The sequence below is a fragment of the Dermochelys coriacea genome, chromosome 6 (genome assembly GCF_009764565.3).
Source record: "Dermochelys coriacea isolate rDerCor1 chromosome 6, rDerCor1.pri.v4, whole genome shotgun sequence".
Lineage (NCBI taxonomy): Eukaryota > Metazoa > Chordata > Testudines > Dermochelyidae > Dermochelys > Dermochelys coriacea.
In genome coordinates this window covers 29,869,002-29,892,971 of record NC_050073.1, presented here as the reverse complement: position 1 = coordinate 29,892,971, position 23,970 = coordinate 29,869,002, and the positions used below count along the sequence as shown (strand labels likewise).

The 23,970-nt window shown below is 41.7% G+C and overlaps 1 protein-coding gene across 1 annotated transcript in view; it reads right to left on the bottom strand.

Annotated features, from left to right (window-relative positions):
• The window catches only part of ZNF143 (zinc finger protein 143), a 74,251-nt gene that overhangs the window by 27,659 nt on the left and 22,622 nt on the right, over positions 1-23,970 (bottom strand). The window contains exons 7-10 of the mRNA XM_038406033.2: positions 23,454-23,528; positions 15,093-15,212; positions 12,955-13,030; positions 9,791-9,916 (exon numbers count right to left, since the gene is read on the bottom strand). Of these exons, the coding sequence (XP_038261961.1) occupies positions 9,791-9,916; positions 12,955-13,030; positions 15,093-15,212; positions 23,454-23,528 (397 nt within the window). The remainder of the gene's footprint in view (positions 1-9,790; positions 9,917-12,954; positions 13,031-15,092; positions 15,213-23,453; positions 23,529-23,970) is intronic.

Genomic DNA, 23,970 nt, shown 5'->3' with positions numbered 1-23,970 from the left:
GGACTGGCAAGGTCTTTTGCATTTTAGGATACTCCTTCTCTCTAGCCCTTGAAACTGAGCAAGGCCTGGTGGATTTCCCTTTGAAGGATTTGCAATGTCTGCCCTTATGTCCAAGCTCTACTTGGAGCAATCCCTTTTGGTGTCCCATTCAGAGTGGTCCCTTTTGGGGTCAACTATGAAGGTGTTAGTGCCCAATTCAATGAAAGGGATGTTGGGATTGGCTTTAGTGCTAATGCCTGGCCCTTTCTCGGCTCCATTTTCCCTGCATTGGTATTCAGTGTAGCTTGTCTGGTAGACAGGGTGCTGGATAAACACTGACTTGTCCATTAGCAGAATACTTTGGAGCTCAACTCCTCAAGGTTCAAGGAGACCTTCATGGATCGTTCCAGAAGACTGAGTTTCAGCCTCAGGTCTTGTGACTTATGCAACTCAGCAGAGAATGACAGGCACACTGAGCCTCTGTCATTATGCGTGATTCTCCTAGACAGATAAGGCACTTACTTTTAAGAAAATTAGTCAATTGCAGGATGGACACGGCTTAAAGCCTGCAATTTTTGAGACTCCCATGTTAAGAAGTATTGTACAGGGAGTGCTTGGGAGGTGAGGGAGGAATCTAGCGGTTAGTCAAGATAGGCCTAAATTATCACTGCAGTCGAAAAAACAAGGTAATCAGAAGACTTCTGAAGATATTCGATATTATATTTAGAGGATCTTCAAGAAGGTTTAGCCAAAGCTAAAATTAGCAGATCAGACACTGCCAGGTTCCATCTTTTTGCTATGGGTGGTAAGAAGGAACTGAGGGAGGATCGCAGCCACACTGCCCTTTATGCCCTCATATGAGGGCATGAGGAGGCACAGAAGGCATAAGTGGCCCCAGATAGACACTATTATTCAAAGAAACCCTCATTTCTCACACATCTGGTGCATGAATACATACAGTGCGATTAACACGGATACATATTTGAAGAATGTAATTTTTCTATTAAGGACTGTATAAATGCATGATGACACAAAGATGTGCAAATATTGCGGAAGACGCAAAGAAGACCAGCATTTTATAGAAATAAATTAATCAACAGTGCTCACTTTATTTCATAAAATTAATTTTAACTTCTAGTATGTAAACTTTTACATGCAACATAAACTGATTTTGAAGAGTTGTAGCACAAAGCAATTCATTCTCTTAGTCAATCTTAATTAAAGCATTTAAAAATTGTGGGTTTTTTTAATAATTATTTGGTATTTAAGAACTAAAACTGTGTCCTAAATATTATGGGAAGGAAAGAAATAAATTTATACTGAAATATGTAAGAGGCTGGCAGTCTTTGCCTGAAACACTCCACCCTGTCAGCAGGTGTTGGGAAAATAGTTAAATTGGTTCTGCTGAATTACTGAGGGAAGTGATTTGTAACCTCACCAATATTTAAAAAGTGAGGATTTAGAATGTGGGCTGACCCCTAGAAGAAGCCAAGTCTGGGAGAAGGCTTGAGCAGAGTTTTATTTTGATTTTACTGTCTTTAGTCCTGATCCTGTACTCATATCCACTTGGGTGGATCCGAATGACCACTAGGAGTCACGTGCCCAGGGGTCTTACCCAAGTGGATGAAAATTGCAGAATCAGGGCCTTTGTTAATAACGTTAACATCTCACAAAGGGGTTAGGGTTTGATTGTACACATTTTTCCAAACATTCTTTTGATAAACAGTATACAGACAACATAATATCCTGCTGTATGAAGGATTTGCAGAGAACTGCAGCTATGCCCTCAACAGTTAAATATTGATGTGTTTTGTGTCCATTTTACAAGATTTATTTGGAACTGTTTTATATTATTTTTTTAACCAATATGGTACCATGAAATTAACTATTTTAATTTAATTTTTGTTATTATGGAGCTCCACTGGTGTGCCCAATAGAACCACATAAACCCCCAAGAAAATGTTTTAACATTTTAGGGCTTGATCCTGCCATCTAAGTATTGTGGGTGTTCCAAGAAAATGATCCTACATTTTTATGGAATCCTTCATCTTGAAACAAACAAAAATGCTTTATAAATTTAGCACCAAATCCTGCCAACCTTACTAAGCCATTGGGACTACTTGTGTAAAAAGGGACTTGTTAATTCGGATTGCAGACATGGGTCCTTAAAATAAGGATACAAACTATAAGCATGGATAATCCATCACTAATGTGTAGCCACCTCTATGGGTAAATATGGTAGCTACATTTCAGCACATAGCACTACTATACATCAGTTTAGAACAGGAAGTCAATAATGTTCTACTGAACGGGGCGGTTTAGGTATGCAGAATTAAATTACTCTAGCATGTACCTAAACAGTAGAGAATGGGGTTCAATCTTTCATTTGGAATATATATTTTTTGTATTTTTAATTAGAGACATACTACCAACTGCTTACTGGTATTTTTAAAAATTTGTTAGTATTTTCTTTAAATTGCTCTGCCTATAATCCTTCTCCATTTTGCAACCAGCATCAAAGTGACAGATTTAGAATACAAAAATATTTAGAATCTTTGGTCCTTAAAACACATGTAGTCTCTTCCACAGCTCATGATCATATTGGGAAAAAGTATTTCATGTAAATCCATTCTGTGGCTTGAACACAAACATCAGGAACACACTGAATTAACAAATCTTCTACTGAGATTAGCTGAATCATTGTTACTAAATATTTAGCTGGAACTGGGGCAATTATATGGCCTTTCAACAAAATTCTCAAACTGTGTAAATATTTAGATTAAAGGTGCTTACCAATTTGTATCATTTATTCACTAGCTTTTAATGACTCCTACCCATTCAATGCTCTTTAACATGTAAATATGCATTTAGATAATTTAAAAAAACCCCAACATATTATCAAATGTCAGCGTATTATACAATTTGTACATTTATAAGATGAAATTGACAAAGTGCCAAAAATGTTTTAGTGATTTAATATATAAATTGGATTTTTTTTAATTTAAAGCTTTTTCATAGTTAAAACTCTTTAATAAAAACAATTACTCTGCATGGGCAGAAACAACTTTTTAAAGTTGTTTCTGACATTTTAGTTTACTTCTTCAAAATACCAAAGCAAATTCATTACTGACATGGCCTTTATTTTTTTTTTTTTTTTTAAAACAAATCTATTTTGTGTAATAGAACTTTAAACACAGCACCTTAGAATAGGTTTCAGAGTGGTAGCTGTGTTAGTCTGTATCAGCAAAAACAATGAGGAGTCCTTGTGGCACCTTAGAAACTAACAAATTTATTCGGGCATAAGCTTTCAGGGGATAAAACCCACTTCATCAGATGCATGGAGTGAAAAATACAGTAAGCAGTATATGTATTACAGCACATGAAAAAATGGGAGTTGCCTTACCAAGTGGGGGGTCAGTGCTAATTCACCCCTTCTTGTCAACTGTTGAGAATAGGCCACCTCCACCAGGATTGAATTGGCCTCGTTAGCACTGTCCCCCAACCCCCCTCACCACTTGGTAAGGCAACTCCCATCTTTTCACGTGCTATAATATATATACTCCTTACTGTATTTTTCACTCCATGTATCTGGTGAAGTGGGTTTTAGCCCACGAAAGCTTATGCCCAAATAAATTTGTTAGTCTCTAAAGTGCCACAAGGACTTCTCGTTGTTTTTTCACTTTAGAATAGTAAATAGTTTCAAATTCATCCATGGTATAACTGCATCAAAAAATTACACACCCCACATTTTCTAATTTACACTCATCTATCTTAATAACAGCCACATTGATTTGTTTTTTAAAATCATGTAATAAATTATTTATATTGGTAGCCTCCCCACATGCTCAGGAAAGGCTGGAGGGCGGGGAAGGAAGGGAGGGGCAGGGATCATTATTGTAAGACAGAAATAAAAAAAGAGCCCTGAGACAGACGTTAACTCCCAGGAAACTTCAGAGCAGTTAGTTGTTTGGCAGAGGAAACTGTAAGTAATTCTTTAAAACAGCAGTTCTAGAAAAGTTTGTCAGTTTCCTGCCAAAAGGATGTATGTGTGTGTTTTAAATGTGTGCATGTCGCAATGTAGTGGTGCTATGGCTTCTACAATCCTTCCTTGAACACCGCACATCAGATTACAGATAGAAAAGAGCGGAGCTGGAACCAGACCTGCCCAGCAACAGTGTTTTCTTAAAGTCAGTTTTTTTACTGTAAGTGTAAAGAATACCTGCAGGAATGTCACACAACCAGTTCGTGAACTCAGCTCTTTGTGTTTCTAATTTAACTGTTAGACAACAAACCAGTTTCCAGGTGGCTGGAAGATGGCTATTTCAAAAGGCGGAAAGCAGGGTCTGCTGGGTTAGCTAGTCTACCTCAGTCTAGTTTAACGAGGGTTACAACAACAAACAAAGCAGGTCAGAACTGCTCTCCTCCCCAGTACCAGAAACCATTATTAATTCCTGGAGATATGCCCTTCCAGATGACCATCTCTCAACTACTAGTGTTCAACCAGGCCAGGAAGGCCCCTGTGTAAGTGGAGAAACCATTCTGGCAGCAATCAGTGGGCCTGGGGGAAAGCTGGCAATGAGGCAGAGGGAGAAATCAGGGTGAGGTAGTTTGGGGAGTGAGTTGCAGTAAGACTGGTAAAGCAACCCCCTATCCTTTCATGTATTTATACCTGCTCGTGTATTTTCACTCCATGCATCCAATGAAGTGGGTTCTAGCCCATGAAAGCTTATGCCCATATAGATCTGTTAGTCTCTAAGGTGCCACAAGGATTCCTCGTTGTTTTTAGACTTCAGTAACTCAGACAGAGGTTATGGGTGTATTATAGCAGTGGGTGGGTGAGGTTCTGTGGTCTGTGATCTGCAAAGGTCAGAATAGATTATCACAATGGTCCCTCTTGACATTAAAGTCTATGAGTCTCATCAGGGAGAAGGAAAAGAAAAGGCTCAGCATTTATAGGGAGGATTCCTGTCTATATAGGTTTTTATACAGTGCTCATTAAACACCTTTCAGTAGTGCATTAAGCCACATGACTACACATCTGTCACTTTGTTTGTTCTCTCATCCTCTCCCCAGAGGGAGAAGCACTTGCAGTGAAGTGTCTTGTTTAGATAATGTGTGTCTTTATTTATTTTTAATAAAAATATACCTGGTGCTATGTGTTTATATTAGAGAAGGCAAAGTCAAAGAAATGTGCCTTGGACTTGGAGTGGATTGATGAGATTTTTGATCTTCCTTAGTTTCTAGGGGAGTTAATTCCAGTGTCTTGGATCACCCCGGGAGAAAATTCTGTCTCACACACAGACAAGCTTTACTCTTACTGTTGAGAGTTCCACTGGGCAAAGGAGCAGAATTGTCCATCATGGTCTTCATCCTAGAGCTTTAGAAGATCTTTTGGGTAACCTGGAACCAGGCCACAGAATGCTTTGAAGACCTTGAACTTGATTCAAGATTCTATGTGAAGCCAATATAGAGAGAGTCAAGGACAGGTTTGAGATGTTCCAGGTAGACTGTGATTTTGAGGAGATGCGCTATAGCATTCTGTACTAACTGGAGTTTCCTAAGTGCTGAAGGCTTCATGCCCAGATATATTGCATTGCTGTACTCCAGACGAGAGGGGAAGGAATGAATAACTGAGGCTAGGTCTTAGTCAGCCAGGATGGGATGGAGTTTCCTAGCCAGACAGAGATGGTAGAAAGCATTACTCGTGGATGCTGCTATGTCAGAATTCAGCAACAGTGAGGAATTGAAGAGTACTCCTACACTACAGACTAAACTGACCAATTGTGGATGTGCATCTTCAACCCATGGAGACTACACCGGGGTTATAAGCTTTTCAAAATACTCCCCTCTGCCTTGCTCAGGTTCAGCTTCAGCCAACTGTTCTTCGTCCAAGAACTGATCTCATCCAACCACCACTGGGCCATCTTGGTAGAAGTAGTGTGGTTGTATGTGGTAACGGATAGGTAGAAATGTGTATCATCTGCATATTGTTGGCACTTGAATCTATGTCATCTAACCAGTTCACCTACTAGTTGCATGTAGATGTTGAAAAGTACCAGAGAGTAAATTGATCCTTGTGAAACTCCACAAGTGAGGGTCTAATGATGGAACTGCAGTTTCCCATCACTACTCACTGGAAACATTCTTCCAGGGATGACTCAAGCCATTTTTGTGCCTTATCCTGGACCCATGTTGCCCCTCTCAGGCGAGACAGCAGAATCTCATGGTCAACAGTGTCAAATACTTCAGAGAGGTCCAGCAGGATGAGAATGGATGCCTATCCATTGAAAGGAGGAGTTTATCCGTCCGTGCCAATAAAGCAGTTTCGGTTCTGTGTCCTGCCCTGAATACAGACTGTGTTGGGTCAGAATGTTAGGGTCCGTTAAATGAGCATGGTCAGCTTTTTGCTAGCTCTTCTCTGAACTTGCTTAACTATGGGAGGTTTGATGCAGGATGGTAAATGACTAGGACTTGAGTATCCAGGGTGGGTTTCTTCACGTGTTGGTCAAACTGTTGGGTGTTTGAAGGAGCAAGGGAAGATTCCTTCTCTAAATGAGGCATTGGCTATTTCAGTCAGGAGCGGCACCAGTTGTTCACAACTCTCTTTCACAAGCAAGAAGGGCATGGGGCAGATTCACAAGTCTTGCACTGAGTCTCCTTTAGGGTATACAAAACTTCTTCATTGAATATACTGAACTCTGGAAATGCAGGTGAGATGTTGGCTGGTGAGCGGAGGTGGAGCAGATGCATGCTGTTTGAGACGGCTTCTCAAAATGATCTTTTCAGCAAAGTGGCATTCTTTGCAGTATTTGGTGCTTGGCTCTATTGCAGGTTGGCATTCAGGACTGATGAAGAGGTTTACCACAATGGATAGCTCTTTGGGGTGGGATTTAGCAGCTTCAACAGAGGTCTTGGCCTGTAACACAGCCACAGCATAAGCTTTGAGGAATTTTTTTTCACGCTATCTGAATCAGGTTTGTTTTCCACTATCGGCACTCAAGTTTCCACCCCTTCTCCCTTCATCCAGAACAGACAATGTCAGAAAACCAAGATGTGTATGGGTGATGGGGATAGGGGACCAACTGGGGGCCAGCACAGCAGTGGCTGAGGCCACTGTGGAATGGCAATGACTCACCAGGTCCTCAACTCCTCATTCTACATGTGGGGTACTATTGTTCTTTAGAAAGCTATGGAATTTGTTGGAGTCCATGAGTCTTCATGGTTGAATCAGGGTCACTGGTCTTTCTTGTTATGTGGGCAATGGAAAGTCTGAGACCACTTCCCTAATCATAAACAATCAGTCCAAAATAGTGGACTAGGTTGTGATGTTCTCTATCCTAACATAGAGCCTGAAGATCAGGTCCAGGATGTGACTGGATTTGTGGATGGAATCAGAGATGACCCGTGAACACCTTCGGGAGGGAAGTGAGGAGATGAGTTTCTGGTCTTTTATATCTGTGGCCTTGTTTAAATCTCCTAGGATGACAAGTCTGGAGTATCTCTCCACCATCTCTGGCAAGGTATCAGTGAACTCTCTTGTGAACCCTTTAGCGGTCTGTAAGTGAGCATAAAATCTAGGTTAGCTTTGGCTCTGGTTTCTACTGTGAGATGAATGAATTCAGATGAAGTGATCTTACCTGAGGCCCCTCTCTTGCATTTCAGGTTTGCAGAAAAGATGAATGCAGTACTACCTTCCTTCTTGTGCTATCTAGATCTGTGCTATATTGAGAAACCTGGGGGAATGAAGTGCACCAACACAAGGCTTATGGAGTCATCCTTCCCGGTTTTGGTGATGCAGACTATGTCAGGTGCCTCATCACTCATGAGGGCATATGTTTTTGTTGTTAGCAGCAGATCTTGCATTGATCAGTATCAGCTTTACTTCGTAATGCCAATCAGGGCTGAGGGCCTCTGGCATGGTCTACAGAAGAGAACTGCACTGTGCAACTCGCACTGGTTCAGCGCATCCACATTAGTCATCCTGTTTTGGGTGCATCACTCTGTTTATCCACAAACAGAACTCACTGCAACTATTGCTGAACCTGTGGACTGTTGCATCTATTCATAATTCCTGGTGCAGCATCCAATGTCTGTGGCAGAGGTTCCCAAACTATGGTCCATGGACCATAGATGGACTGTGAAAGACTTGCTGGTGGTCTGTGACGAGTTTGCCAGTTACATGGTGCTAGCTCAACTCCTTAGTTGCAGCTACTAAATTGCATTAAAATACGTAACATTCTTTACTAATATGACTTTTCTATGTAAGCAAATGCTGTAATTCTCAAATATATGTGATTGCAAGAATGAGAGGAGGGACAGTCCACAGGACAATTTTTCTATTAAGATGAGGTCCATCCTATGAAAAATTTAGACAGCCCTAATCTATGGTATCTAAATGTGTATTTGTCTGCACTGTGTAATGACTGCATTAATATGGTTCAGTTCTCAACAAAGATCTACACAGGAGTTGGGAGGAGAAGGTGATGAACATTGGTATGCCCTCATACAAATATCATTGTGAAGAATCATAAGTATCTCCTGGCCCACTGGTAGATTGATTTGGATCTGGAAGCCCAGGAAGATGGAATGATTTTATTCTTTCAACAGTTTTTATAATTGTTGTTTGCCTGTGGTTTTGATTCTCTTTTCTGGATCTGTAGTACAACTAAAGGTTTCCTTCTCTCTCTCTTTTTTTAACCTCTAAAATCCAGAGATGTGAGCGGTAAAGGCCAGGGTCTGGAGGAAGGATGTCCTCCATGTGGTCCAACAAGCTCCCCACTATTCCATCCCATCTAATAAACTGGGGGCTCACTCTTCTATCACTCTTCAAGGGTACTTGGTTGGAGGAAGAAGAACAAGGAGGTGCTGGAGCACTATTATGAGGTATTTAATGGCACTAGAGGTTGAGTAGGGGTTAGGTGGTCATCCTGGTTGTGTATTTTTAAATTTATGTCCCTTTTTCAGATCTCAGGAGTGAAGGTGACATTCCATAGATGTACAGATTGCCAATACGACTATTATAGTAAGTGAATGGTGTGTGTGTGTGTAAAGTGCTTCCATGCTGCTGCTAATAAGGGATTTTTGTTCTTTTTATTTTTTAAGCAATCCACCACTGCATGGAAGACACCAAAAGATTTTATTTTTTACACAACTGAAAAGTTTTTATTAAAAGTATTTTTGCTGTTTTTCTGCATGATCTTGCTGTGTCCTTCCCTGCTGCTCTAAGGATGTGGGGAAAACAAGCTGAGTACCACAGTTCTTGGACCTGCACACAGCTGGTTGGCAAGATATTTGACAGCTAGCTCTGAAATGACAAAACTGTCACTGGAGGATGAGTAGCAGCATTGAGAGTTGGCACTGGGAGGAGTAATTGCTCTGTTGCAGCTACAATTCTAGTAACTTTTACCCACAGTGGCACTGCAAAGGTGCAGACAGACTCAGTCAGTGTAGGATTCAATGGTGATGCACCTGGTTCAAAGATAGGCTTTCACACTGCTATTGCAGTTGCACTATGCACAGTTCCCAAAAAAACTGTATGTTGAGATGAGGAGCATTACTATTGTGCTAAGGACTTGCAACGGTGTTTGCAATGCTAAAATACTGTTTTGTCACGTAAGCTTCAAAGGGGACTTTTGAGAGCAGTTGTGCACTAAGGCAGAGTATACTTATTCTGATTTCACAAATACAAATCACTCAATAAAGCGAAGGGTTAAATTCCTTCTATAGTGTCTCTAACTAAATAGATTTTAATTTAAAACAAAGAACCAAGAAAGCAGAGAGAAAGAGTGACCATTGTAATGACTCCTTGTACCTGTGTGGGTTCTGATATGTTTCTGCAGGTCTCCAGAAGTCTTGAATGACTTGGTGCAGTTCTCCTCCGTACACCGATAGGGCTTCTCTCCAGTATGGGTTCGGACATGGCTTTTTAATCCATAACCTTGAAGACAATTTAAAACAAGAACAACCAAAATCTTAAATGTTACAATACTGCCATAGAAATATATCTAATACTCCGAATGCATCTGGTCACAAAAACTGTGCTCGTATGAAGTCCTCTGATCAATCAGTAACAAAAATCAATTCTTCTATTCATCTCACTCTCCAAACACATCACTGGTCACATAACCAGGGCAACAAAGCACTGCTTGCATTTTAGAAATCCTCTTTCACCTTATTTATGAAAAATGTACTTTTTCTAATTTTTCTCCTTTTCCTTATAATGGGACAAATTCTGGTGATTATACCAAAGTGGTCAAACCTTTGCTCAAGCTTCTGTTAAAAAAAAGTCCAGAACAATCTGTGCTTTCTCTCTCTTAGCAGCTATTCCCATCATAATAGTTTCAGACAGAGCCCAATCCTGCTCCCACTGAATTCAAACGCACAGCTGGCACGTGGCTCCCATTTATTTATTGACTTCTTATTTTACAAATGACTATTCTGAGTTATAAAATTGTACCCACCAGTCAAGCCTCCGGGTGCAATTTCATTTTTTAGAAACACATTATGCAATAACCATAGACAATCTCCCTTTCTAAGGCAAATATCAAGAGCAATAATCCTGTGATAAATAACAATACTGAGAAATTTAAGGGCCTGATCCAGAGGCCACTGAACTCAATGGGAAGGCTTCCCCCCATTGAGGAGGCTCATTCACTTCAGTGGGCTTTGGATTAGGCCCTAAGTGGACTGCCTTGCGCTGTGCCCTGAAGGGACAACAAAATGGGGGTTTTGGTGAAGTGACAAGGTGGGGGCTATTTTCTGAGCAGAGGATCCTCCACTGAGAGCATCCTATCTCTAGTCCCCTAGAAAAATGCAGAACCAAAGAACCCAGAAAAAGTTGCTGAAGACAGACTAACATGCATCTTCCCTGGCCCCATAGTGATATACACATTTCTACTAAATAAAGGCCATGGATTCTCAGAATGTGGTTCCTGATTTAACTTTACAATGTGCTGTTGCTATATCTCCATAACAGTTGAAGTTTTGATTAAAAAACACTATTTGAAAACATGAAGTGCATCAACCAAGTTAGCCAATCCCCTAACTTGCATTCTTTCTTACTTCTACAACACAAACACAGCCTCAGAATCCAACTCAGAAAAGCTACTACTATTAAATCCAGGTCATTTAATCCTTGAAGATGCATTTAAACATCTGCAGGGTTTGCCATGCTCAACTGGTACAATAACTGACTAAAAATACACTTAGACATTAATAGGAAAAAAAGGTAATAAATTTGTCCTTCTGTCTGTTGCAATGGTATACAGCAGGGGTGGCCAAACTGCGGCTCACAAGCCACATGTGGCTCTTGCATAGTTAAAGTGCAGCTCGCAGAGCCCTGCACATTCTCCACCTACCAGACTGGCGGGGAGAGTTCAGGGCTTCTGCCCTGCAGTGGGGCGAAGGGCTTCTGCCAGAGATTACAGTGGCTGCTGAGAGTGGGGGGACAAAATTTAAAGGTTCGGCCTCCCCAACAGCTTGAGTCACAATCCCTAGGCACATTCCCCCCTCTTACCCTCAGCAACCCTTCCCTGCAGCTCCCAGGTGTTAGCTCCCCATGGAGAGGCAGCTGCAAACAGCTGGGAGCTGCAGGGACAAGCAGCAGCAAAAGCAGTGGCACTCCCTGCAGTTCCTAGCTGTTTGCTGCTGCCTCTCCCCATGGTCGCAGCTCCCAATTTGCTGGCTCCAGCAGCTGCCATGCAGGGAGGAGGCCTAGCAACACCATGAGACCGAGTGGGGTCAGCAAACCCTGGCAAAAATCAGGTGCGGGACGGGGAGGGAATGTGACCCCACGTGCCCTTCCCACGCATCACCTCTGGCTTCTGCCCCACCTCAGGGCTTCAGCCCCATGGGGCACACCTGTCAGGGCTCTGGGCTTCAGCAGGAGTGGGGCTTCAGCCCCAAGCAATGAGAGGCACCTCCCATGGGACTAGAGGCCCGAAACCCCCCCTCCTGGCAAGGCTAAAGCCCTGAGCCCCAACAGGTGCTTCTCACGGGACTGAAGCCCCGAGTTCCGACAGGTGCGCCCCAGCTCTCGAACTTCTGAAGATTGTCATTTGTGGCTCAGAGGGTCAGTAAATTTGGCCACCCTTGTACTATAATCTTAAAATTGCTTTACAAACACTGTGCAACTAAATTTATTTGAAGTCACTGAAGTGCAGTTGTTTCTATTCTGGCCTTTCAGCCCAGTATTGCTTATATTAGTATGCCTACAAAGAAACCAGGCTTTTTATATATTACAACAGAAGGAGTTCTTCATGCAATCTTCTTAATGTTTCAAGTTTCAGGGTTTTTTAACCCCATCTCTTTGTTTCTTTGTATTACAATCATGTTCAAAAACCAAGAAAATAACATTTTAAAACAGCCACTGCTTGTTTTACTATCCTCCATATTTACTTACTCATCTCATCACTCCATTTTATAGGATCAAATGAAATGTCATGCATAAATGGACTAGTCTGTATGAGCTGTTAAATTCACTTACTTTATGAGAAATGTCACTGCTTGATGCAACTGTGAAAAAGAACCAGATCAATCACACCGCTTGAAACAGAGTATCACCTATCAAAAAAATTTTTTTCAACTGGGGATCAGAGGCTTAGATATCCTTGTCTGCAGCCAGCAAGTTGAGCCTTTTTATTTTCACCTTATTTAAGTCATGAAACTTATTCCACATTAACGGATTTTTCTGTCTATAGTGTAAAAACTGATAATAGGATGATAGATTACACATTTTCTTCTGTAACTCTTTGTTTCATTACATTTCTGCTTCAATAACGCTCAAAATATTCTTTTCCATAAGCCTCATTCCATCTTTACTAAGCCATGTTAGCTGAAAATATGCCCACTTCTCAAAAATAGATTGAAATCTAGCCTTTTTGCATAGCAGTTTAAAAACTGCATTAACAAAAACATGTCTTCTAAGGAGACAGACAGGCCCTAGCAAACAGGAGAAAACACTCCCCAAAACATTACCTGTTGCAAATGCTTTGCCACAACCAGGATGTTCACACTGATATGGTCGATCTCCCGTGTGTGACCTTTCATGCACCTGTTAAAAAGACATCCATCACATTGATGTAATGCAGTATTTTGTTTGCTTTCTCGAATATAAAAAACTATTTCATTGTCAAAAATTATATATTTAGTCTCTCTTCTTGGAAGTCACTGCTTAAGAAGTGTTCTTTTTTTTCAACAGTAATAATGATTTTTAAAAAATAGGATAATAATGTGTTCTGGAAAAGTAGTAATGTCTCTGTTTTCAGGATCTGACCTGATGCCCTGATCAGTTTTATTGAAACAGGTGATTTGTCCTATTTTTGTAAACAAGCAGAAGAGCCAACTGAAAGAGTCACCAAACAGCTAAACTGGCAAAATTGACAGTAGTCTGGCTGTGTGCATGTGTGTCTCAAGGGCTACACTCCACCCTGAAAGGGTTGCCAGGCGTCCACTTTTCGACTGGAATGCCTGGTCGAAAAGGGACTCTGGCAGCTCCGGTCAGCACTGCTGACCAGGCCACTAAAAGTCTGGTCAGCGGCACAGCGGGACTAAGGCAGGCTCCCTGCATTCCCTGACTCTACGCGTCTCCTGGAAGTAGCTGGCATGTCTGGCTCCTAGGCGCAGGATCAGCCACAGGGGCTCTGCGCACTGCCCCCACCCTGAGCGCTGGCTCTGCAGCTCCGACTGTCCACGTTGCCTGGCTGGAGCCTGCATCCCAACCCCCTGCCCCAGGTCAGAACCCACACCCGCACCCTAACTCCCTCCTGGAGCCCGCACCTCACACCCCCTCCTGCATTCCAACTCCCTGCCCCCCTCTCACACTCAAACTCCCTCCCAGAGCCTGCACCCCGCATCCCCTCCCACACCCCAGCCCTAAGCCCCCTCCTGCACCCCAAGTCCCTCATCCCCAGCCCCACCCCAGAACCCACAGCCCCAGGCAGAGCCCACACCCCCTCCTAGACCCCAATGCTCTGCCCCAGCCCTGAGCCCCCTCTTGCATCCTGAACCCTTCATTTCTGGCCCCACCCCAGAGCCCTCACCCCCTCCCGTATCCCATCCTCAGGCCCCAGCCCAGTGAAAGTGAGTGAGGATGCGGGAGAGGGAGCGACAGAGGGAGGGAGTATGGAGTGAGCAGGGGGCAGGGTCTAGGAGAAGGGGTATGGGCAGAGCTTTGGGGCAAGGGTGTTTGGTTTTGTGCGATTATAAAGTTGGCAACCCTACACTCCAATCTTCCCTCAATCCCTATGAGGCCTCCCAGTGATCCTTCCCCTGCTGCATGAGACATTTAGCCAGTACTCCACCACAGGATTAGATCCACTCCATTAGATGGAGTGAGAGACGGATTCTAGACTGTACTATCATTGGAAAGGTTGCACCCTCCCGCATCTGCAAGTGACTAACCTAGTTGGCATCTGTACTTCTCTATATGTTCTGTGTACCAGAGCTAATCATGGGATTGAGAAAGGGAACCAGGGAGCAAGTAGAAAAACAAAAGCTGTTCCAATTTTTCAACTTTGAATATTTGATCGCTCTAAAGAATTAAAGATCACAATACAGCAATATGAGAATTCAAATGATAGAGCAGAGCTTCCCATTATATATAAACATAGAAATTAAAATGTAATTGTAGCATCTCCAGGCTACTGCTGATGGTAGCTATCTTGATGAAAAAAGTGACATACTTTGTGATACTTGCGATATAGGAATCTTACACATCTGCATTCATCCTGCTTTGAAAATCAGAAGATTGACAACCTTTACATTCAACCTTTTTTCCTGCTGGTCTTCCCAGTTCTCAGATGTGATGCCATTTGTTTAATTCATGTTTTCTGGCAGTGTTTCCCAAAGTATGGCGTGTATTTTGCTGACCCACTGACAACAGTCCATTACCTGTTAAACTTTCTAAAAAGGGCCTCATCTCAGAACACTAAGCATGACAGTTTGGAGAAACTGGGGCATCTAGAACATCCTGTTGATGGAGATTTCAGTGTACTCAACTTAGTATAAAAAGAATGCTCTTGTGTCTGACTTCTTATATGTTTCCATTACCTTTGTCCATGTAATGGTGTAACCAAAGAATGCCTGCAAGCCACTGACCCTCATTCTGCAATTACCTTAAGATGGTGAGCTGTTGTGTACAATTTTCCACAGCCATCATATTCACAGCGAAAAGCCTTCTCTCCACTTGGCTGAGATTTAGCTGTCACTCTTGTTCCATGTCCTTGCAAGACAATCTAGGATAAAACAAATATGACAACATGGAAATCATTTAAGACGTTTATAACCAATTAGACAAAAATCAGATTTTCAAAAGAAGAAATAACAAGAGTTAATCCTAGTTGATGTTTTTTGACTCAGTCCACCCTGCCATTTGTTGTGTTTGCTGATTCTCCTCCTGAAGCTTGTCTTCCTTCCAATCTACTCTCCCTAATGTCCCTTAAGTTTCATTTCCTTCTCCCGTTCTTGTCTTCATGCCTTCTTCAATGCAGCTCCTGCAATTGGAATTTCCTTTCAGACTGGTCTACCAAGCAACTTCATTTCTCTTTATTCAAATCTTTCCTTAAAACACAATTCTTCTGTGAGGCTTTTAAAGAATAATCCCCCACATAATTAATATAGACTTAAAAACAAACGATTTTTAAAAAAGCATTTCTGTCTTGAAGATTAGACCTTGAGCCTCTATGCTTGCATATTTGGACTGTGTAATCTATGTTTTGATTAAATTATCAATTCCTCAGGGTAAGAACTGTCTTTTTATAGGTTTATATGGGACTGAGACTATTACCAGGGCTCAATAAATAAACAATTATTCAAAAGTTAAGAGTAACATTGCACTTCAGTCTGCAAAACTTTGGCCAACAGAATTTTGTTGTGAAAGGAGGAAACAAAACACAGAAGCCTGTGAAGTTAATTTATTTTCAGCTAATAAATTATAATGGCATAAATGAATAATCAAAAAACAGTGAAAAGAAAGTTAACATGATAAGCGAATCCAGAAAGAATGCAAATAATCTAGTGCAAGTGAATGGGTTAGACTATAACACTTGTCCAAACTCATAGGAAAGGTGCTAAAGGAAGTGCTTCTCTGAACACATTCAGATGCCGTGCTTCCTACTTTCTACTCTGAAAGTGCCTGCTATCTCTAAATTACAATACAATGTATATGCAACTGCAGACACTCGTAACTTTTATTTTAAATATTAATCAGCAACAGAAGCAACTCCCAATTTACCTTTTTAAAATAAAATATTAAATATCAGGTCAGGACAGTCCAATTAGGATTTTCTTTTTTTTTTCTTTTTTTTTTTTTTTAAAAAAAGGTTTATTTCACCAAATATTAACTCATATAATTTATTTTTTAAATTATTAGTATTTCAGTGAAAACACTGGATCTAAATATTCCCCGGCAATATTTGCAACCCAACGGAACAATGCACTGCATTGGTACATAAAAACTAGAACATAAAATAGATTTGAAATCCATTATAAACAAAAGCAAAACTAACTAATCTGTTTTCCTTGTCCAATCTGAAAATGTAAAAAGTAAACAAATCAGGTTAACTGGAAAAAGTAAATTATATTGTTAAAATTATTTCATTTTAATCATTTAAGATATTAATATTAACAACTGTAAGGGAATATTTTTGTTAAATATTATTTTTATTCTAACAGTGTCCCTTTAAAGTCTAAAATCAGTGTGTCCTTGGGAAAAGTATTATTGAAATACACACCTGGGTTTAAGTTTCCGTTTTCAAAATGCTGGTAATAATGGGCTATTTTATCTTTACCAGCATGAAATAAGATTCTCTGCTTGCAACACAGATTATAAGTAACAGAACACACCGGACATCAAAATTAATTCAGTAAGTCACTAATTGTAAATACTAAACTTGCTACCACCAGAAAAATAGCTATATAATAACCAATCTAATGGTTCAGAAAGGTGCCTTATTGGACAACTAATGCCCATGATTATCTCTTATGTGTCATGCTTTTATTGTTTAGCTGATGTATCAATGTATCATTCCTCTAATAAACATGCAGACACCAACCTGAATCTAGATGAAATCATGGTCAAGTGACTAGTGATTTTGGGGTGCCTCAACTAGAGACACCTCAAAGAGGCCTGATTTTTAGAGTGGGTACTTAGCACTTTCTGAAAATCAGGTCTCATTCTGGGTTGGAGTATGCTGCGCCCTGGCTTTCCTCAGCTGCCATATGCTTCTTTGAGAATCAAAGCCAACCTGTGCAAAGTTACAGCAGACTCCAAATTGTTGTGTGTTGAGGCTGGGTCGGAGAATCAATTTTCTTCTTAATGTAGTTGCCATTGAAGGTCTCAGGTTAGACACCACACCCACAGACCATCTGAAAATATTGGTGCCAGGAAACTACCAGGCTGAACACTCACAAATTTTTACTACTACTAAGTATAACTAAAATTAATAAGAGGCCTTCAGAAAGTGAAAAATAAATTGTTTTCAGCATTTTGTCTCTCAAGCAAGTTTGCTATTGGAAACCTGCTACTCTGCTACCCTGCTATGGCCTTCTCACTGAAGAAATTCTGGTGATGAAATGGGAAAGTATCATTCAGCTGACTGTAGTCTACTACTAATGATCAAACAGAACTGTAGTATACTAATTTGTCCTTGACTGTTGAAACAGAGGGCCCATACCAGCATTCATGAAATCCTGAACAGTAGAGTTTAGAGTGATTGATAGCATGATTTAATCTAGGCTGTCTCCACTAAATTACAGAGTAAAATTTCTTTCTGTGAAGGAATTTTCATACCTTGGGGATAAAATTACTTAAGATTTGGTCCCAGCTCTCTGCCACCATTGTGGCATGTGAGATGTGGGCTTCCAGTGCCTTTGGTATGCAGACAACATCCAGTTTTAAATCTTTATCTTGTCTGACTTGGCTTTCCAAAGAGCTTATAACCAGAATATTTTGGAGGACATCATCAAATATTAGTTTTCCTGTCTTTCATGGGTGGAGACACAAATTTCACTTTGTTAGGAAATTCTCCACCCCATCTAAATCATGTCCTCTTTAGCCAGGTGAGCAGGAATTACAGAGATCTTCTTTGATGTAGGAAGAAAGACTTTTGATTGGTTTTTTAATTACCTTTTTTGTTTGTGGAACTTTAAAGTAAAAAAGCAACTCTGTTCTTTCCTTGTCTTATTCTATTTCTTTACAAAAAGACCCTGTGAAGAGAAAGACCGTCATCCCCACTTATGTTTAAGAGATTCAGACTCCTGACCCTTCTCTGGGCCTAGCTTCAGAAATTGTATCCTAGTTTTCCCACTATCCTTAGAACCCCTCAGGGAAGACTTCCCTTTTGGAAAGATTTTTAAACTTTAAGTGGTACTATGAACTCAATGAAACAATCTTATTTTCAAAAGGAATAGAAATTTTATGTTGCTCCTTAAAGGGCTGATTTGGATCAAGGCCTCCTTTGCTGCTCCTTTGCCCAAATCTGTGAGATAAGTGGGGGCACTTGGTAGAAGAATGAAATGCTACGAAGGAGACCAAAGAGAGCGTCTGGAAGCATATACCCAGTATGTCTCTCTAAGGAAAAGAACAACCACTTCATCACCTTTTGTGAGATACCTGGAAGCTGAAAAGCTAAATGTAGAATTGTTTAACCCAGAGGTTCTTAAACTTCATTGCACCGCGACCCCCTTCTGACAACAAAATTTACTACATGACCCCAGGAGGGGGGACCAAAGCCTGAGCCCGTCCTGGGGGAGAGCTGGGGGGGGCAAAGCCCAAGCCTCACCACCCCAGGCAGGGGGACCAAAGCTGAAGCCCCAGGGCTACAGCCCCAGGCAGAGGGCCTGTAACCTGAGCCCCACAGCCCAGGGCTGATGTCCTCGGGCTTCAGCTTTAGCCCAGAAAGGTAGGGCTCGGGCTTTGGCCCCGGGCCCCAGCAAGTCTAAGCCAGCTGTGACGATCCCTTTAAAACAGGGTTGCAACCACTTTGGGGTCCCGACCCACAGTTTGAGAACTGCTGTCTTAACCCCTTGCTGCTGTGTCCTCAAACCAAGAGTCAGCCTATAAACCAAATCAGAAACCCAAGAGAATTTTTTTTAATCTAGCAGTTTTAAAGAGAAAAACTTTGAAGATGATAGTGGGCGGGGAGAAAGGAGGTTACTTAACTGTAACTGGAGGGTCTTCCAGATACGTGGTCCCTATTTGTATTCTACATGTGGGTACGCATGCGCACCATGCTCTCCTGACTCTGGGGATTTTTAGTAAGCAGTGTCCATTGGTCACCACATGCGCTGTTGTTCTCTTCATGCTCTAAACTGAGGGCATAAGGGGCAATGCAGACTGGCGCCTCTCCAATTCCTTCTCCTACTACAAATCTAGTAATATCCGCAGCAGAGGAAAAGAAAGGCAGGTAATGGACTACAAATATGGGCTATACATCTAAAAAACCCGCGAGTAACCTCCTTTTCTTCTTTGAGTGATGGTCCCTGTATGTATTCCACATGAGAGATGAGTAAGCAGTAGTCATACCGGAAGTGGGTGCAAGGTCACAGAAGTGATGGCTGAATGTAATATTGCTGTCTCCACAGCTGAATCTGTAGTTGAAGACTGGCCGAAGTGTAACGTCTTGTAAAAGGTGTGGAAGGAGCTTCAGGTAATTGCTCTACATATCTCTACTAGAGGTACAACATCTCTTACAGATAAAGAAGAGATTGCTTGCACTCTGGTGGAATGACCCTCACCCTCTCTTGGGGAGGTATGTGAGCTACTTTCGTAGCAAAGGAGAATGCAGCCAGAGATCCATTTAGAAAGACTCTGAGCATGTATATCTTGACCTCTCTGCTATGGTAACAAAAAGTCTAGATGTCTTTCTATGTGCTTTTGTAAATAAAAGGCCAGTGCTCTTTGGACATCAAGAGAATGAAGACATCTCTCCTCAGCAAACACATGCGGTTTTGGGGGGAAAAAAATGGTAAGGGGATGGTTTGACTCTCATGAAATTCTGAAATTACGTTAGTGATGAATTTCAGGTGGGGGTGAAAAACAAAGACCTTTTCTTTATGAAAGATAGTATATGGTGGGTCTGCCATGAGTCCTCCCAGCTCACTGACTCTTCTGGCTGATGTGATGGTGTCTACAAAGGCAACTTTCATTGAGAGATGGGTCAAGGTCCATGTGGCTGAAGGTTTAGGAGGAGGTCTGGTGAGAGATGAAAGAATGGCGTTGAAGTCCCATTGAGGTCTTGGCTTCACCAGTCGTGGAAAGGATCTAAGAAGTCCCTTAAGGAATCAATTTGTCATGGGATGAATGAAGATGATACAGTCATTGATAGGAAGATGAAAAGCACTAATTGCTGCTAAATGACTCTGTAAGGAGCTAACAGAGAGACCCAATGCCTTAAGGATAAGTAGATATTCTAGAATAGCAAGGATCCCAGTGCTAGGGAATTCTGCACAACTAGTAGTTATGCTGCAGAAAGAGTTACTTGATGTCTGATATATCAATTCCAGAGGTTGACTGTCTCTACACACAAAGGAAAGGATATTGTTCCTCCCTGCTAGTTTATATAGAAGATAGTTAACATACTGTCTGACATTATCTGGGTATGTCATGACTGAATGAGTGGGAGGAAAGTGTTGCAGACCCAACAGACCACTGTTAATTCCCATAAACTGATATGCAACCTGAACTCCCAAAGGGTCCAGTTGCCTTGTGCAGTATGATTGTTCATATGACCTCCCCCATGTAAGAGGGAACGATCTGTAATGATACTCACTTCAGATGTAGGTGTGAGGAAGGGAGTCCCCACTTGAACTTTCTCCGGCTTTGTCCACCGGACAAGAGAGATTAGAATCTTGGATGGAACTGTTAATTGGGACTGATGTTGATTTTTTCTGGTGAGTAGATGGACTGAAGCAAGGTATGCAGATAATGGAGATGGAGCCTGGCAAATGGCATCAGGTGTGCACATGAGGAAAAGGCAAGTCTAATTGAAGTCCATAGGTGACCTGTTTTATGAGATTACCCATGGCCTGGAATCTTTCGACAGGTAGCTAGGATTTTGCTCTCATTGAGTCTAAGGTTGCTCCTAAGAAGTTTGAGGACCTTGTGGGTGGTCAAAGAGGACTTTTTGTGATTGGTAAAAATTCCCAGGGAATGTAGCATACAGAGGAGGAATTGGGTTGGCAACTGGGCCTCCTTGTATGATCTGCCTGTCAAAAGCCAGTGAGTCACAAAAGCCACAATTTACGGATCCATACTCTTTCTGGTCACTTTCTCCTGCTAAGGAGGTTTACTATGGCAAAATCTACAGGACACAGGTGTGAGGACTGTCCTGACCTTGAAGGAGAGGAGGGATCTCTTTTCTGGGGGGCATCCTTGAAAGAAGATGATTTGTCTCTATGCTTGTAAGAGTTTCCTTTACTCTCATGAGAAGCCTTATCCTTTGTCTTGGAAGTCTTAGCCTCGACTCCTGAGCTCCTGCACTGCCTGTTGACTGAGGCTGATGTACAGGAGGTCTCACCAACCCAGATCGGAGTGGGGTATCCTGGCTTTCTCCATCAGATGTTTTCTAAGTTGTAGCTCTTCATCATCATGAGTTCTGGGAGGGAAGGAGCAGCAAATTCTATACTTCACTGAGATGTGAGCCTCACCTAGGCAGTAATAGCAGAGTTGGTGTATGTTGCTCACTAAAAAGTAGCGGGGACAAGAAACGTAATTTTTGAACCCCAGGACTCTGGACATAATCCTAAATCCCCAGGAAGGATTTCCTGGGGACAGTGAAAAACAACTAACTAACCACACTAGTACTTAAAACTAAAAGAGTTAAATACGAAAACTATTTAAAATATATTTACAGATTGACACAATTGAAGAAGAAACTGGACGAAGGTTCCAACTCAGGCCATGTGGCAGTAACAAGGAACTGAAGAGATGCCAGTTCCCTTATACCCTTGGTTCACAGCAAGAACAACAACTGTCTGTGTGTGGACCAATGGACACTGCTTATTAAAAATATCTGAACTAAAGATGCATCAGGCAAGGTATTTCCGATAGAGACATGGAAGTGTATCATTATACAAGGCACTGGTGAGACCGCATCTGGAATACCATGTGCAGTTCTGGTCCCCCATGTTTAAGAAAGATGAATTCAAATTGGAACAGGTGCAGACAAGGACTACTAGGATGATCCAAGGAATGGAAAACCTACCTTATGAGAGGACATTCAAAGGGTTTGGCTTGTTTAGCCTAACCAATAAAAGGCTGAAATATGATTGCTCTCTACAAATTTATCAGAGGGATAAATATCAGGGAATTATTTAAGTTCAGTGTCAATGCTGACACAAGAACCAAGGGATATAAACTGGCCATCAGTAAGTTTAGGCTTGAATTTAGATGAAGGTTTTTAACTATCAGAGGAATGAAGTAACAGCCTTCCAAGGGGAGTAGAAGGGCTAAAAACCTAACTGGCTTCAAGACTGAGCTTGATAAATGTATCGAGAGTATCGTATGATGAGACTGCCTACAATAGCATGTAGCTGATCTGCAACTGCTAATAGCAAATATCTCCAGTGGCTGGTGATGGGACACTAGATGGGAAAGGCTCTGAGTTACTACAGATAATTCTTTCCCAGCTGTCTGGCTGGTAGGTCTTGCCCACATGTTCAGAGTCTAACTGATCATCATGTTTGGGGTGAGGAAGGAATTTTCCCCCAGGTCAGAAAGGCAGAGATCAAGGGGGAAGGGAGGGGGGGCTGCCTTCCTCTGCAGCCTGGGGCACAGGTCACCTGCAGGTTTAAACTCGTGTAAGTGGTGGATTCTCTGTAACTTGAAGTCTTTAAATCATGATTTGAGGACTTCAGTAGCTCAGCCAGAGGTTATGGGTCTGTTATAGAAGTGGATGAGAGAGGTTCTATGGCGTGCAATGTGCAGGAGTTCAGTCTAGATCAGGGGCTCTGAAACTATGGGCCACAGCCAAAAGTTGAGCTGTGACACAGTCCCAGGTGGCCTGCCATGGGCAGAGTTGGGGGGGCATTGTCTCCCCAAACTATATACATTGGCGGAGTGGCAGCTGGTGATGGTGGTCAATTGTAAATGTTTTTTAAGTCCCGTGAATTATTCTTCTATAAAGGGAGAAATGGAGCCTGCCATCTGCACAGGTTTGGAGTCAGAGAACTCCTGGTAGGCAGCCCAAGGACCTGGCTCAGAGCTAAATATTTGGCGCATGAGTGCTGGAACAATTTGTAGAGTGGGGGTACTGACAGCCATTGAACAAACTGTAAACGCTGTATATAATGGAAACCACTTCAAGCCAGGGCATGCTGCAGTACCCCCACACGCCTAGTTCCAGCACCTATGATTCAGCGTGCTTCCAGCTGTTATGAGGAAGGTGAACACTTGCACTGTAAAGACTGTTGGGCATAGAAGAGACAGAGAAAGTAAAAATCCAGTGGATCTAATTATATTGTATAGTGTTACATACCTGCATTTTTTTCTCTTGTTCATTTTCACCTATCATTCCTGAGCTACTAACACTTTCATTTCCATCAATAGACACCTGAAAATAATATGAAAGAAAAAAAATTAAAATTATTTACCAGTTGCTTTTCTTCCATGAATAATGCAAAAGTGAAAGGACTCAGCTTCTGAGGATGCACACTCATTCATAGCTCTGTTACTCCATCATCTTGAAACATGGCTACCATATGGTATATTAGCTCTTAAAAAAATGTAAAATCTTCCCCATGTTGTAACAAAAGCCGTGTACAACTACCAAAGTGCTGAACTTCTTATGGTTGTATTGAATTAAGGAGGGAGTGCAAGGACCAAATTTGTCCCGGATTTAACTACAGTGACTTCAAGAGCTAGTTCTGTCACCAATGACTTCAATGAAGCTAAAATCAGGGATGAATTTGGTTCTAAATCTTTCTTATAACCAAATAATTTCTAGCATTGTTCTGTGCATGGAGTTCCTGAAACTATTAGTAAAGGGGACATGA